This window comes from Elephas maximus, chromosome 7, assembly GCF_024166365.1.
Source record: "Elephas maximus indicus isolate mEleMax1 chromosome 7, mEleMax1 primary haplotype, whole genome shotgun sequence".
NCBI lineage: Eukaryota > Metazoa > Chordata > Mammalia > Proboscidea > Elephantidae > Elephas > Elephas maximus.
In genome coordinates this window covers 24,950,481-24,963,245 of record NC_064825.1, presented here as the reverse complement: position 1 = coordinate 24,963,245, position 12,765 = coordinate 24,950,481, and the positions used below count along the sequence as shown (strand labels likewise).

Genomic DNA, 12,765 nt, shown 5'->3' with positions numbered 1-12,765 from the left:
GGCATGTGTCTAGGAGGCATTTATTTATATGTGTAAAGACACGGGAACACAAATTTTGGACTCATCAGCATACATGTGATACGTGAGGCTACTAATTTAGGTACAGTCAATCAAGAAGAATATATAGAAAAGGGTGAAATCCCAGGAAATGCTGATATTTAAAGGAAGAGTCAACAAAAGGGACTAAATGGTAGTCTTTTATAAGACAATTTATCATAGTAGAAACAATATGAGTTTTAGGTTTGGAGGAGAAAAACAAATATCTAAATGCTTACTCTAATTTGACTAGCTAGCTAATCTCTCTGTGCCTTAGTTTGCTCATCTACAAAATGAGGTTAATAACTTTCTCAGAAATTTACTAAGAATGATTAAATGAGAGAGCAAGCACTCAAAAATGATAATATTGTTATTATATTATATACAATGCTGATTATATATAATATCTAGCTCAGTAAGTAGTTCAGTAGAACTAGAGCCTAGGGTATACATGAGCCTGAAGGGGAGGGAGGGGAGTGGAAACTGGCTCAGGTATTCAATAAAGGGTCAAGAACAAGAAGAGACAAATATACCAAGCGTTAAGAATTTAAATTTAAAACCTGTTGCCAGTGAGTCAGTTCCTTCTCATGGTGACCCTACAGAACAGAGTAGAACTGACACACAGGGCTCCCAAGGATGTAATCTTCACAAAAGCAGATTGCCCCATCTTCCTCCCATGAGTGGCTCAGTGGTTTCAAACTGCCAGCCTTCTGGTTAACAGCTGAGAGCTTAATGACTGTGCCACCACAAGCCACTTAGAGGGTAGTTCCTGTCTTTGCCTTGTTTTTTACACAAGAAAATGACACCTAGCTAAGGAAGATTAAGCACTTAAATCTTTTTTAAAAAATTATGATTGATAATGAAACAAAAGGTGGTGTCTACTTTGGCCCAGAAACTATTCTCCTAATAAAAAACCACACTATTTCTCAAAATCCATGGGTATTGTGTAGATCACCAACATGGATGATGTAGAGCGAAAGCACAAGGACAAATGAAATAGCTTAAATGCTTGTTTCAGTTTCTAGTCCGTAAGTACTGTATATGCTTAGCTCTTCAGGCTGGAGATAAAGGCACCTGTGTGCAACCTGCCTGCTTTGCAATGAGAAGGAAATATTTTTATCCAAAGATTCACCTGAGTTAATATGACTAGGAAAAAAAAAGAAAGAAAATAAAGGAGGCAGATAATTATGAGAGACTGTGTTTTAAGAAAATTACTTGTACAAAGTGACAATTCAATGTTTCTCTAGGCAACCCACCATGTCAACGCAGCCATTCAAAAATATGAAATTTTTCACAGAATCCAAATTTCATGTTTCCTAGTAGTCCAAATATAAATACTACAAACAGGTCTATACCTAGGCTTGCAGAACACAGTAAGATGGTGGGAAGGCTGGAAGTTATCAAGTCCCTATGATAAAAAAAACGCCTAATATTTGTACTGAATAGTCTGTACAGTCAGAAAGGAGGAGGATATTAAATAAAAAATATCATTACAGACCCATGTCTTTAATATTTTCTCCTGGAAGCAAGGGTGGTTCTTCCATTTCTGCTAATTTGTTAGACTCCCGCAGGACCTGGATTAGAAAAAGGGAGAGCAGAGGCAAGAAAAGAAACGGTTTTTATTCAAAGGCTAATTTTTCACTTTAAAATTATAACATCATAGCACATACACTATTTGTTATGATCATACACTGTTTTAAACCAAATTATAAAATCTGTAGTACTGGCACGTGTAACATCTGAGATTGCTGTTTTTCTAGGAAGTAGTAACTGAGTGCCTAATTTATATCAGGTATTTTTTTTTAGTATAGTATAGAAAACATTTTATAAATTTTCTCATTGAATCTTACAATAAATAGCCTTAAAAAAGAGGTGTTATTATTCCCATTTCATAAATGAAGAAAAAGAGACCAAAAATGATATTTAACTTGTTCAAGATCACATAGCTGAAAAAATGCCACAGAGTCTGAATTTGAATTACAGTTCTATTTGACTCTAAAGCCCATTTTCTTTTCATTATGTCATGTTGAAGGGCTACGGAGCTAAGCAAGTGCAAAATGGGTAAAACGACCTTCGCTGCTAACTTTGGTAAGGATCAGCATGAATCCAATCCCCAAAGTGTGAAGATGGAGTCATTCCTCACTTTCCCACTTCTCTATTCTCATTGCCAGCTGCCCAAGCAGTACACTCTATCTTCAACCCTGGCCACCCAGAGCTGGATCAAAGCCCACAAATTAGATGGACACCATCCTTCAGACCAGCTGCAAATGCAGCCCTTCTCTGATCCTAGCCACCCAGAACTAGGTCAGACAGCACAAGCTGAAACAACACAGTCTTTCAAACTGCCAAACAGGCAGACACGAGACCCTGTGGCTCTCACTGCCCCTTTGGGTTCAATAATTAGCTAGAATGACTTACAGGACTTTACAGAGTATACCGTACTTATGATCACAGATTTATCACAATAAAGGATACGAACAAAGAAATGCATAGGGTGAGATCTGGGAGCGGTCCCTGCATAGAGCTTCTATATCCCAAAGGGACACCTGATCCTCCCAGGAGAGATGTTCTCGCTAACCAGAGAGCTCATCTGAGCCTCCTCGCGTGGCTATGATAAATTACATCATCCCTCCCAAGGCTAGTCAACATTGGATCACCAGGTGGTCCCTTTTGGTCCGGTCAGCCCCACTCATTAGCCTTAGGTATGGTCCAGCTCAAAAGAACCAAGTACAGAAGCCAAATTGCTTTCTGCAAGATGATTCCACAACTCACAGGCTTAATACTTTTAAACTCAGATAAAATACAAGTCCTTATATAGATTTGATACCTTTTTGGAGAATTTGAAAATGATATTGAGAACACTGTTGAAAAAGAGGTACTAAATAAATTATTATAATCATGATCAACAATGGTTATTGAATAGTTTACTTTGTAAAAGGTGCTGCACTGGATTTTAAAAAAGCAAAGATATAGAAACCAGGGTTTTCTAAAGGAGTTACAATCCAGAGAAGGCACACACAACACACAAACACCCCAAGCTGTCATATGCTAAATACATCCCCCTCCAGCTACTAAGAACACTTCCTCACCTCTTTCACTGCCAAACAGTAAGAATTGTTGGTATTTCCCATCTAATATGCTTTACCTCCCATTAATTCTTCAACCGTGATCAGGCTTTGCCATCTACCCTTCCAGGAAACTGGCTCCCTCCCCAAAAACCTCCTCATTGTTAAAAACCATGAACATTTCCATCTTTATTGTCCATTTTTTTCTTAGCCACGTTTGCCACTGTTAACAAAAAAACAAATATTTTATGATTCCTCTTATATAAAATATCCAGAACAGACAAATATACAAAGTTTGTTAGTGGTTACCAGGAGCTAGGGGAGAAGAAAATTGGTAGTTATTGATTGCTTAAGAGGTACTGGGTTCCTGTTTGGGGTAATGAAAATTTTTTGGAAATAGGTAGTGGTGATGGCTGTACAACATGGTGAATGTAATTAATGTCACTGAATTGTACACTTAAAAATGGTAAAAATGGCAAATATATACATATATATATACAAAACCACAATTAAATTCTAAAAAGAAAGCTATATATAATACTGAACCTAGTTAATGATCTACATCCTGAAGCATTTACTTGGAAGTATACTGATGCCTGCAATTGACTATGAAATACATCAAAAAGCAGCTGTATGGATGGACAGATAGAGGGATAAAGAGGTTGGGCAGATGAATGGATACGCAATACAAACAAGTAGAATAAAACATTAATGGAAGGATTTACATGGTGGATATAGGTTGTTCCCAGTAAACTTTTCGGTGTGTTTAGGAATTTTTATAATTATTAGGAAGGAAAGGTAAGGGTCTTAAACTTGACCAGTCATATAAAGAAAAAAATCACTGCCGGTGTCTACTGGAGGCGGAAGACATGGTCATAAAAGTACACAGAACTGAATACAATAAAGAGGAAATGGTAATAATCTAGGAGAGAAATATCAAAATCTTAGATTAGTCTGCAGTAGTAGACATAAACTGGAATACAAGATACTTGTTGGAAGATGCGATCAAATTTGACCCTACATTTATAAAAACAAACACAAACAATTATTTTTAGTAATACTTGATGGTTTTTACTTGAGATGAATTGCATCTCAGATATGTCGGTAATGGAAGAAGACAGAAATGCAGATTCAATAAAGAAAGTGAGGTTAAAACAGGAAAGATAACTCAAAAACACCAGAGCCTACCTTCCTAGAAGAGGGGTTGGAGGACTAAGAGAGCAAAGTTAGACTGATCCATTAGATTTTTCTGCACTAGCATAAAAATGGCTTTAGTAGGAAAGAAGTTATATAACCCTCAGATATGAGAAGAAGGACTGGAGAAATGTCCAGGAATATGTAAAACTCTTTCTCTTAGTTGAGCCAAAATAATGTTACCAAATGGTTATCCAAACCATTCACTATCAGATGCATCCAGGGCTATGACTATATCAACAGGTAAGATAGTACAAGATCTGTTTTCTGATAGCATTTAATTACAATTTTTAATTTGTTTCTTACTATCAAGAGAATTCTATTAATCATATCAAAATCTCACTGGTGAAAAGAAAAACCCATGAAGACTAAAACTTATAATTCTTTTTTTGTTATTCCTAATATATAATCAGTTCAGTTTTGCTCTTTCCCAACCTTTTTTTTTCCTTTCCATTTTATTCCATGATTACTTCATCAAACTATTTTCAAACTGCTCAGTAATTCAGTAATTTTCCGTGTCGCTTTAGCCTCCTTCCCTCCCTCCCTCCTCCTCTCCTTCCCTCTCATCAGGAACTTGCTATTAAGGAAATTCGGAAACCTCGTATATAATGATGATCTGGATGTTAGCAAGTTTATGAGTCAGTTTTCACAGGGAATGGTTAGAAAAACAGGAAGGAATTTTTCTGAAATCTGAAAAATACTAAATAATAATGGCCCAAAAACAGAAAAATAAGTCTACAGAAGTTACCAACTATCCTTCCCAGTTTCTTTATGTACTAGAATCCTGAAAAGAGGGAAAGAAAAGAAACTTACTCTTCCTAGGATAACTCTATGTAAAAAAAAAATTTGTGTACATCAATTTCATTTTTTCTATTTTTTATACAACTTGACTGACAAACCACAAAGTGGGCAACTAAATCATACAAACAAATATCTGAACAGGGTAGAGCCACAGACGGGCATCTGGGATAGATCTAATTGGTTACACATTTGAAAGTACATCCAAGCTCTAGCACAGAGAAACTCTTTCTTTTTATAACGCAGTCAAGGACAATTTGGTTTTCAGCTGAAACCACAATTAATAAGAGCTGGACAACATTACATCACCCTTGATGCTTCAGCAAGGAAAAAAGATAAGTATCTGAAGAACAGTATGGAAAGCATGACTTTATACCAAGAAAAAATTTTCAAATTTGAATCTTAAAATACAGGTTGTTTCTAGAGCACATAGGAAATATGTGGAATGTCTAAGAGTTCGTGGCACAAGGTACAGTCAATGCCAGTTCCTTCCCTCTCCTGTAAAGACAGCTATAAAGAATCCTGTATCTGTAAAGGGTAACACAGCAATCACTCTGTACATCACCCAAATCATACTTTACTGCTTCTTTGACCCTTATATTCAATTGATTTACAACTCTGATCATGACATGACAGCTTCCTAGTGCAACTGTAGAGCAAGCAACTGATATAAGGGAGTAGAGGCTGAGAAACAACTAACGATCAGAGGTAAAAATGACGCCGGAGTTCACATGATAGAATTGTGCAAGACCAGTAGCATATTCACTGGAAATACATCTTTTCAACATAAACAGTGATTATACGCATGGACCTCGCCAGATGGAATATACAGCAATCAAATCGACTATATCTGAGGAAAGAAACAATGCAGAAGCTCAACATCATCAGTCAGAATAAAGCCAGAGGCCAACCAGCTGTGGAACTGATAATCAATTGCCCGTACGCAAGCTCGAGTTGAAGCTGAAGAAAATTAAAACAGGTCTACGAGAGCCAAAGTACAACTGTGAGTATATCCTACCCGAATTTAGATACCATCTCAAGAACAGATTTGACACACTGAATACTAATGACCAAAGACCAGACGAGTTGTGGGATGACATCAAGGACATCGTAAGTGAAGAAAGAAAAAGGTCATTATAAAGACAGGAAGAAAAAGAAGACCAAAATGGATGTCAGAAGAAACTTTGCAACTTGCTTTTGAATGCAGAGTAGCTAAAGCAAATGGAAGAAATGATGAAGTAAAAGAGGTGAAGTGGAGATTTCAGAGGACAAAATATTATAATCACATGTGCAAAGACCTGGAGTTAGAAAACCAAAAGGGGATAACATGCTCAACATTTCTCAAGCTGAAGGAACTAAAGAAAAAGTTCAGGCCTCAAATTGCAACCCTGAAGGGTTCTATGGGCAAAATACTGAATGGCACTTAAAGCATCAAAAGAAGATGGAGGGAAAACACGGAGTCACTGTACCAAAAAGAATTGGTCAATGTTTAACCATTTCAGGAGGTAGCATATGATCAAGAACTGATTGTGCTAAAGGAAGAAGTCCAAGCTGCACTAGAGGCATTAATGAAAATCCAGGTTTCAGGAATTGACAACAAAAATTCTCACAACCAGACCAATAAGCAACATCATGATAAATGGAAGATATACTGCGGTGGTCAAGGATTTCATTTTACTTGATCCATAATCAACACCCATGGAAGCAGCAGTCAAGAAATCAAACAATGTATTGCAGTGGGCAAATGTGCTGCAAAAGACCTCTTATTAAAAAGTGTTCAAAAGCAAAGATGTCGCTTTGAGGACTAAGGTGCACCTGACCCAAGTCATGGTATTTTCAATTCTCTCATATGCATGCAAAAGTTGGATAATGAGTAAGGAAGGCCAAAGAAGAATTGACACCTTTGAATTATGGTGTTGGCAAAGAATACTGAGTATACCATGGACTGCCAGAAGAATGAACAAATCTGTCTTGGAAGAAGTACAGCCAAAATGCTCCTTAGGAGTGAGGATGGTGAGACTTCCTCTCCCATATTTTAGACATGTTATCAGGAGGGACTAGGCCCTGGAGAAGGACATCATGCTTGGTAAACTAGAAGGTCAGCAGAAAAGAGGAAGAACCTCAACAAGATGGACTGTCACAGTGGCTGCAACAATGGGCTCAAACATGGCAACGATTGTGAGGATGGCACAGGATGGGGTAGTGTTTCGTTCTGTTGTACTTGGGTCACTGTGAGTCAGAAGAGACTTGACAGCACCTAACAACAACAACATCTATAGAGAGGTGAGAGCTGAAGCCATGAGAAAGCAGGAGTACAGGGAAGAAGGGGGGAGGGGAAGGAAGGGATGAAGTCACCTTACGGTCACTCCATTAGGTGAGGAGGGAAGATCAGCAAAGTACAAAGAGGAAGGGCAGTTAGAAAGAAGCAAACTAAAGGGTCACCAGCTTTGTACATATTACACCCATGTGTGTGTGGGGGGGGGTGGTGTGTATGTGTCTGTGTATGGAGCCCTGGTGGTGCAGTGGTTAGGAGCTCAGTCTGCTAACCAAAAGGTCAGCCATTCGAATCCACCAGCCGCTCCTTGGAAACCCTATGGGGCAGTTCTACTCTGTCCTATACAGTGACTATGAATCAGAATTGACCCAAAGGCAACGGGTTTGGTTTTTGTTTTATATGTATATGTTTGTATGCGTGTGTGTGTGTGTGTAGTCCCCCCCCCAAATCCACCCAGTATTTTGTATTACGTCATTACCCTAGTACAAGCCCTTTATCAATTTCTACTTGGAATTCTTTAGTCTTCAAACGTGTCTTCCTGTTTACAGTCCAACCCCCTCAAAATCCGCTGCTGTCGAGTTGGTTCCGACTCATAGCGACCCTGTAGGGTTTCCAAGATTGTCAATCTCTACAGAAGCAGACTGCTGCATCTTTCTTCTGTGGAACTACCGCTGATTTCAAACCTCTGACCTTTTTCGGTAGCAGTCCAGCACTTAGAACCATTGCACCTTGCCCGTAATTAATACCATCTGCTTTTGTATCCAGAGCCTCTCCCACTCACTATCCTCAACAAATGGGAGCTTATTACACACACTGTTCTGTACTTTTAAGTGATCTTAGACATCATCTTTTCATATCCACACATACTCATCTCTTTCTTTTCAAAGACTATACTATTCAGTTGTAAAGACATAAACAATTTAACCATCCTCCCATTGAAAGGCACTCACGTTGTTTCCAAAATTTGTCATTACGAATTTGAGAATTATCTTGTCAAATTAAAGAAATCATTTTGGTATTTTTACAGTATCCATGTTATTTATAAAATAAAGGAGAACTAAAATCTGAACAATATTGAGTCTTTCTATCCAAAAAAAAAGGTGTGTCTTTCAATTTATTTAAGTCCCTCCACAAAGTTTTGAAGTTTTCTTTATATAGTTTTTGCATAATTCTTAAGTTTATTCCTTGGTATTATATATTTTTTATTATAAATAGGATCTTTCCTTCCCTTCTATACTACCAGAGCTCTTATAAAAGACAGCTGTTGATTTTTAAATATCAATTTTGTAATCAGCCACCTGATTAAAGTCTTTTGTTTCTAATAGTTTTCATTTGATTTTCTGGATTCCTGGGTAAAAATGTTTGTTTCTTCTTTTTCAATACTATGCCCCTCATTTATTTCTCTTACCTAATTGCACTGGATAATACTTATAGAAAAATGCGAAATTACAGGGCATGCTAGCAGGCATCCTTGTTCTTTAATGGAAATGCTTTTAGCATTTAAATATTTTAATATTAAGACAATGCTTACATAAATATTCATCTATTCCTTTCTTATTAAAAGTTTCAAAAATCCAGAAAAGTTGCTCAGTTTTATCAAATGCCCTTTATTAAACTACTTTTCTGTAAAAAAAAAAAAAAATCACACGGAAACATCCATGACTTGTAACAGAAACATCCATGACTTGTAACAGAAGTGACAACAGCAGCATCATGCTTAGCTTTAAAGTCTGAAAACCAGCCTGTTTTCTCCAAAATAGAATCAGGTTAATAAGTATCCCATTTTATTACCTAAAAGTGTATCACATGTACTTTTCCTTATCTATCCCCTTACTATCAACTGAATAGAGACAATATTATTCTTGTTGTATCATGAGTATATTAGATACACTTAGACTTTCATTTTTTCATGCTTTCTAATTTTTAAATAATTTCTACTTTGCTTCTGTTAAAATCAATTGGCTCTTTTTAACAAAAACTCATTCAAGCTTTTTATTCTTTTAAGCTTTGATGGGATTAATACTATCTGAAAAATCACATTAGAATAATTATAAACCCAATAAACACGCTATAGACTACACATGTACAGGATGTCACAGATGTGGGTAATTTCATAAAAACGACCTTTAATGAACAGAGGAATACTTACAAACTATAATGATATGTGCAGGCACTATAGCACAGTGATTAAGGGACTTGGATCAGAACTAGAATGCATAAATTGGAATACTGACAATACAATTTATTAGCTATGAGACCTTGGACATATTACTTAATCTTTCTGTAAGTCATTATTATCATTTGTAAAATGGTGATAATAATAGCACCTACCTCACAGAATGGTGGTAGTATCATAAGAGATAATTTATGTGCAGCACTTAGAACAATGCTTGGCACACAGTAAGTATCCATTATTATGGAAGTAATCATGAAAATCTTTTAGAGTACAAAGAAGTTCACTAATTATGTTTTGACAACGAACTTAAAAGTTATCAAACTTAGAAATGAATTACACATTTTTCTTTTACAAACATATAAGACTTTCAGATTTGCTGGCCTGTTCTGGGATATTTAATAAAGACCCAGGTCTTTGAGAATACTTCATCAATATCTCCCACTTAACTAAATGTTATATTGATAGTGTTGGCCACAAATCGCTAACGCAAAAAACTTCATCAGAGCTTAAAGACAGTGTAACCAAACCCACTGCCATTGAGTCAATTCCAACTTAAAGCGACCTTATAGGGCTGGGTAGAACTGCCCCACAGAGTTTCCAAGGCTATAAATCTTTACAGAAGCAGACTGTCACATCTTTCTCCCTCAGAATAGCTGGTGGGTTTGAACTGCCGACATTCTGATTTAGCAGCCAAGCACTTTAACCACTGTGCCACCAGAGCTCCTTAAGAATAGTATACTTACCCTCAAATCAGGAGAAAAATTATCTGCAGAAGTTGAAATGGAATCCGATGATATGACAGAAGCTGATTTTGTATGCACTGAATTCTCCGAATGAGAAGTGGAGGCACTATAAAATATAAAGCACAGTATGTTTCAAAAATGGAGTCTTTAAAGACAAATTTCAGAAATTCTGTTTATTAGAAATCCATTATTTATTAAAACTCCCATTGTTAACTAGTCCTACTTTGCCTACCCAATCTAAGTTCTAAATATTGATAAGCTGCAAATTCTCTATTCCTTCAGGGTGTAGTATTCTTACTATTCATGTTCCCTCCTGACAGACTTCTCCAGTGCTCCTAAACATACAAATTCCTTCCTTTTATCCATCCATACATACATTCATCCATCCACTCACTCATTCTATGAACAGTCGCTGAGTGGTCCAATGTGTAAAACACTTCATCAGGAACTGTGACTTGGAGATAAATTTTAAATATTACACAGTCCTAATGTCCATGAAGTTCACAAGTGTGTGGCAAAAACAGGCCAGTAAATAAATGATGCAATGTGAAGATCCTAGAAGAAAGGGCATATATAAGATGCCATAGGAAAGAAGAAAAGGAAGTGCCTAACTCTGCTCAGAAATGTCAGGGAAGACTTCAACAGAGGAGGTTATGCATGAATTGAGTCTTAAAAGATAAGCAGAAATTTCCAGGTCAAAATCAAGTGAGGAAATAAAAAAAAAAAAAAGACTGCAAAACATAGAAGTATAAAAGAGCATGGAACATTTGAAAAGCTACAAAAAGTTCAATAGGGCTGGATGAGCAAAAGAAAAAAAAATAAGCATGGAAAGATGGGCCTGTCTTTGTACCTTGTTCCTTTTCACCAAATAAAATTTTATACTTCTAAAAATTCCACATTTAAATATCTACTTCTTCCATTATACTATCATAATTAATCATAATTATCATAAGTAATCCTAATTATTTTTACAGTAAATTTTAAAAGTAATCAGTTACTGCTTATCTTCTTAAATTCCTATAGTCCACTGGGTACCTGATCATATACTACCTTTTACTGTTTACTGATATCAAGTATGTATGTCTTGTCTCACAAACTAAATTTTAAGCGCCCCAAGAGCAAGGATTATCTCTTGTACTTACTTTGTTCCACAAAATCTACTTCAGCGTCTGCATGTAATGTTAACATACAGTATGTTTGTTAAATTTAAAAACACAGTGATAATATAACTATGCCACAAACTGATCTATATCATTTCCTTTTATCATTTAAAAAAAAATTAGTTACAGTAAGAAAAAGCAATAGTGGAAAATCCTTAGACACTTTGAATTGAGGCTTAAAGTTCTGCTTAAAAAATACATCTTTCTAAAGTTCCGATGTCAACATACTAAAATGTCTTCCTTACAGCAATAATCAAATTTTTTCATTAAATTTTGATGAAATAATTCATCTTTGGGTTGTGATGATATTTAAAACTATGTTTTAGTTTTAAAGTGAATACATTGAACAAATCTGTCTTAGAAGAAGTACAGCCACAATGCTCCTTAGAAGCAAAAATAGTGAGACTTCGTTTCGCTTACTTCATGTTATCAGGAGGAACCAGTCCCTGGGAAAAGACACCATGCTTGGTAAAGTAGAGGGTCAGAAAAAATAGGAAGACCCTTGATGAGATGGACTGACACAGTGGCTACAACAATGGGCTCAAATTACATAGGCATGATTGTGAGGATAGCCCAGTACCAGGCAATGTTTCGTTTTGTAGTGCATGGGGTCGTTATAAGTCGGAACCGGCTAACAGCACATAACAACAACAAAACAATGGTTGTTGCTGTTAGGTGACATCAAGTTGGTTCTGAATCATAGTGATTCTATGTACAACAGAACAAAAAACAAGGTGGCTGCTACTTCCGTGGGTGCTGTGGATTAAGTTAAATGAAATCCTTTGACACCTTCAATGTATCCTCTGTTTATCATGATGTTGCTTATTGGTCCAGTTGTGGGGATCTTTTAATTTTATGCTGAGGTGCAATCTACACTGAAGGCTAGTGTCTTTGATCTTCATCAGTTAAGTGCTTCAAGTCCTCTTCACTTTCAGCAAGCAAAATTGTATTATCTGCATATCGCAGGCTGTCAATTAGTCTTCCTCCATTCCTGATGCTGTGTTCCTCTTCATGTAGTCCAACTTCTCAGATTATTTCCTCAGCATATAGACTGAATAAGTATGATGAAAGGATACAACCCCAATGCACGCCTTTCTTGATTTTAAACCATGCAGTATCCCCTTGTTCTGTTTTGATGACTGCCTCATGGTCTATGTACAGGTTCCATACGAGCACAATTAAGTGTTCTGGAATTCCAATTCTTTACAATGTTATCCATAATTTGTTATGATCCACACCTATGAATACCTTTGCAGAGTCAATAAAACACAGGTAAACATCTTCCTGGTATTCTCTGCTTTCAGCCAAGATCCATCTG

At 36.5% G+C, this 12,765-nt stretch overlaps 1 protein-coding gene across 6 annotated transcripts in view; it reads right to left on the bottom strand.

Moving 5' to 3' along the window:
* Nucleotides 1-12,765, bottom strand: part of MTMR2 (myotubularin related protein 2) — a 79,966-nt gene that overhangs the window by 31,881 nt on the left and 35,320 nt on the right. For all 6 annotated transcript variants that reach the window (XM_049889577.1, XM_049889578.1, XM_049889576.1 and 3 more), the window contains 2 exons: nucleotides 10,288-10,393; nucleotides 1,535-1,610 (listed from right to left, as the gene is read on the bottom strand). In XM_049889577.1, the coding sequence (XP_049745534.1) occupies nucleotides 1,535-1,610; nucleotides 10,288-10,393 (182 nt within the window). The remainder of the gene's footprint in view (nucleotides 1-1,534; nucleotides 1,611-10,287; nucleotides 10,394-12,765) is intronic.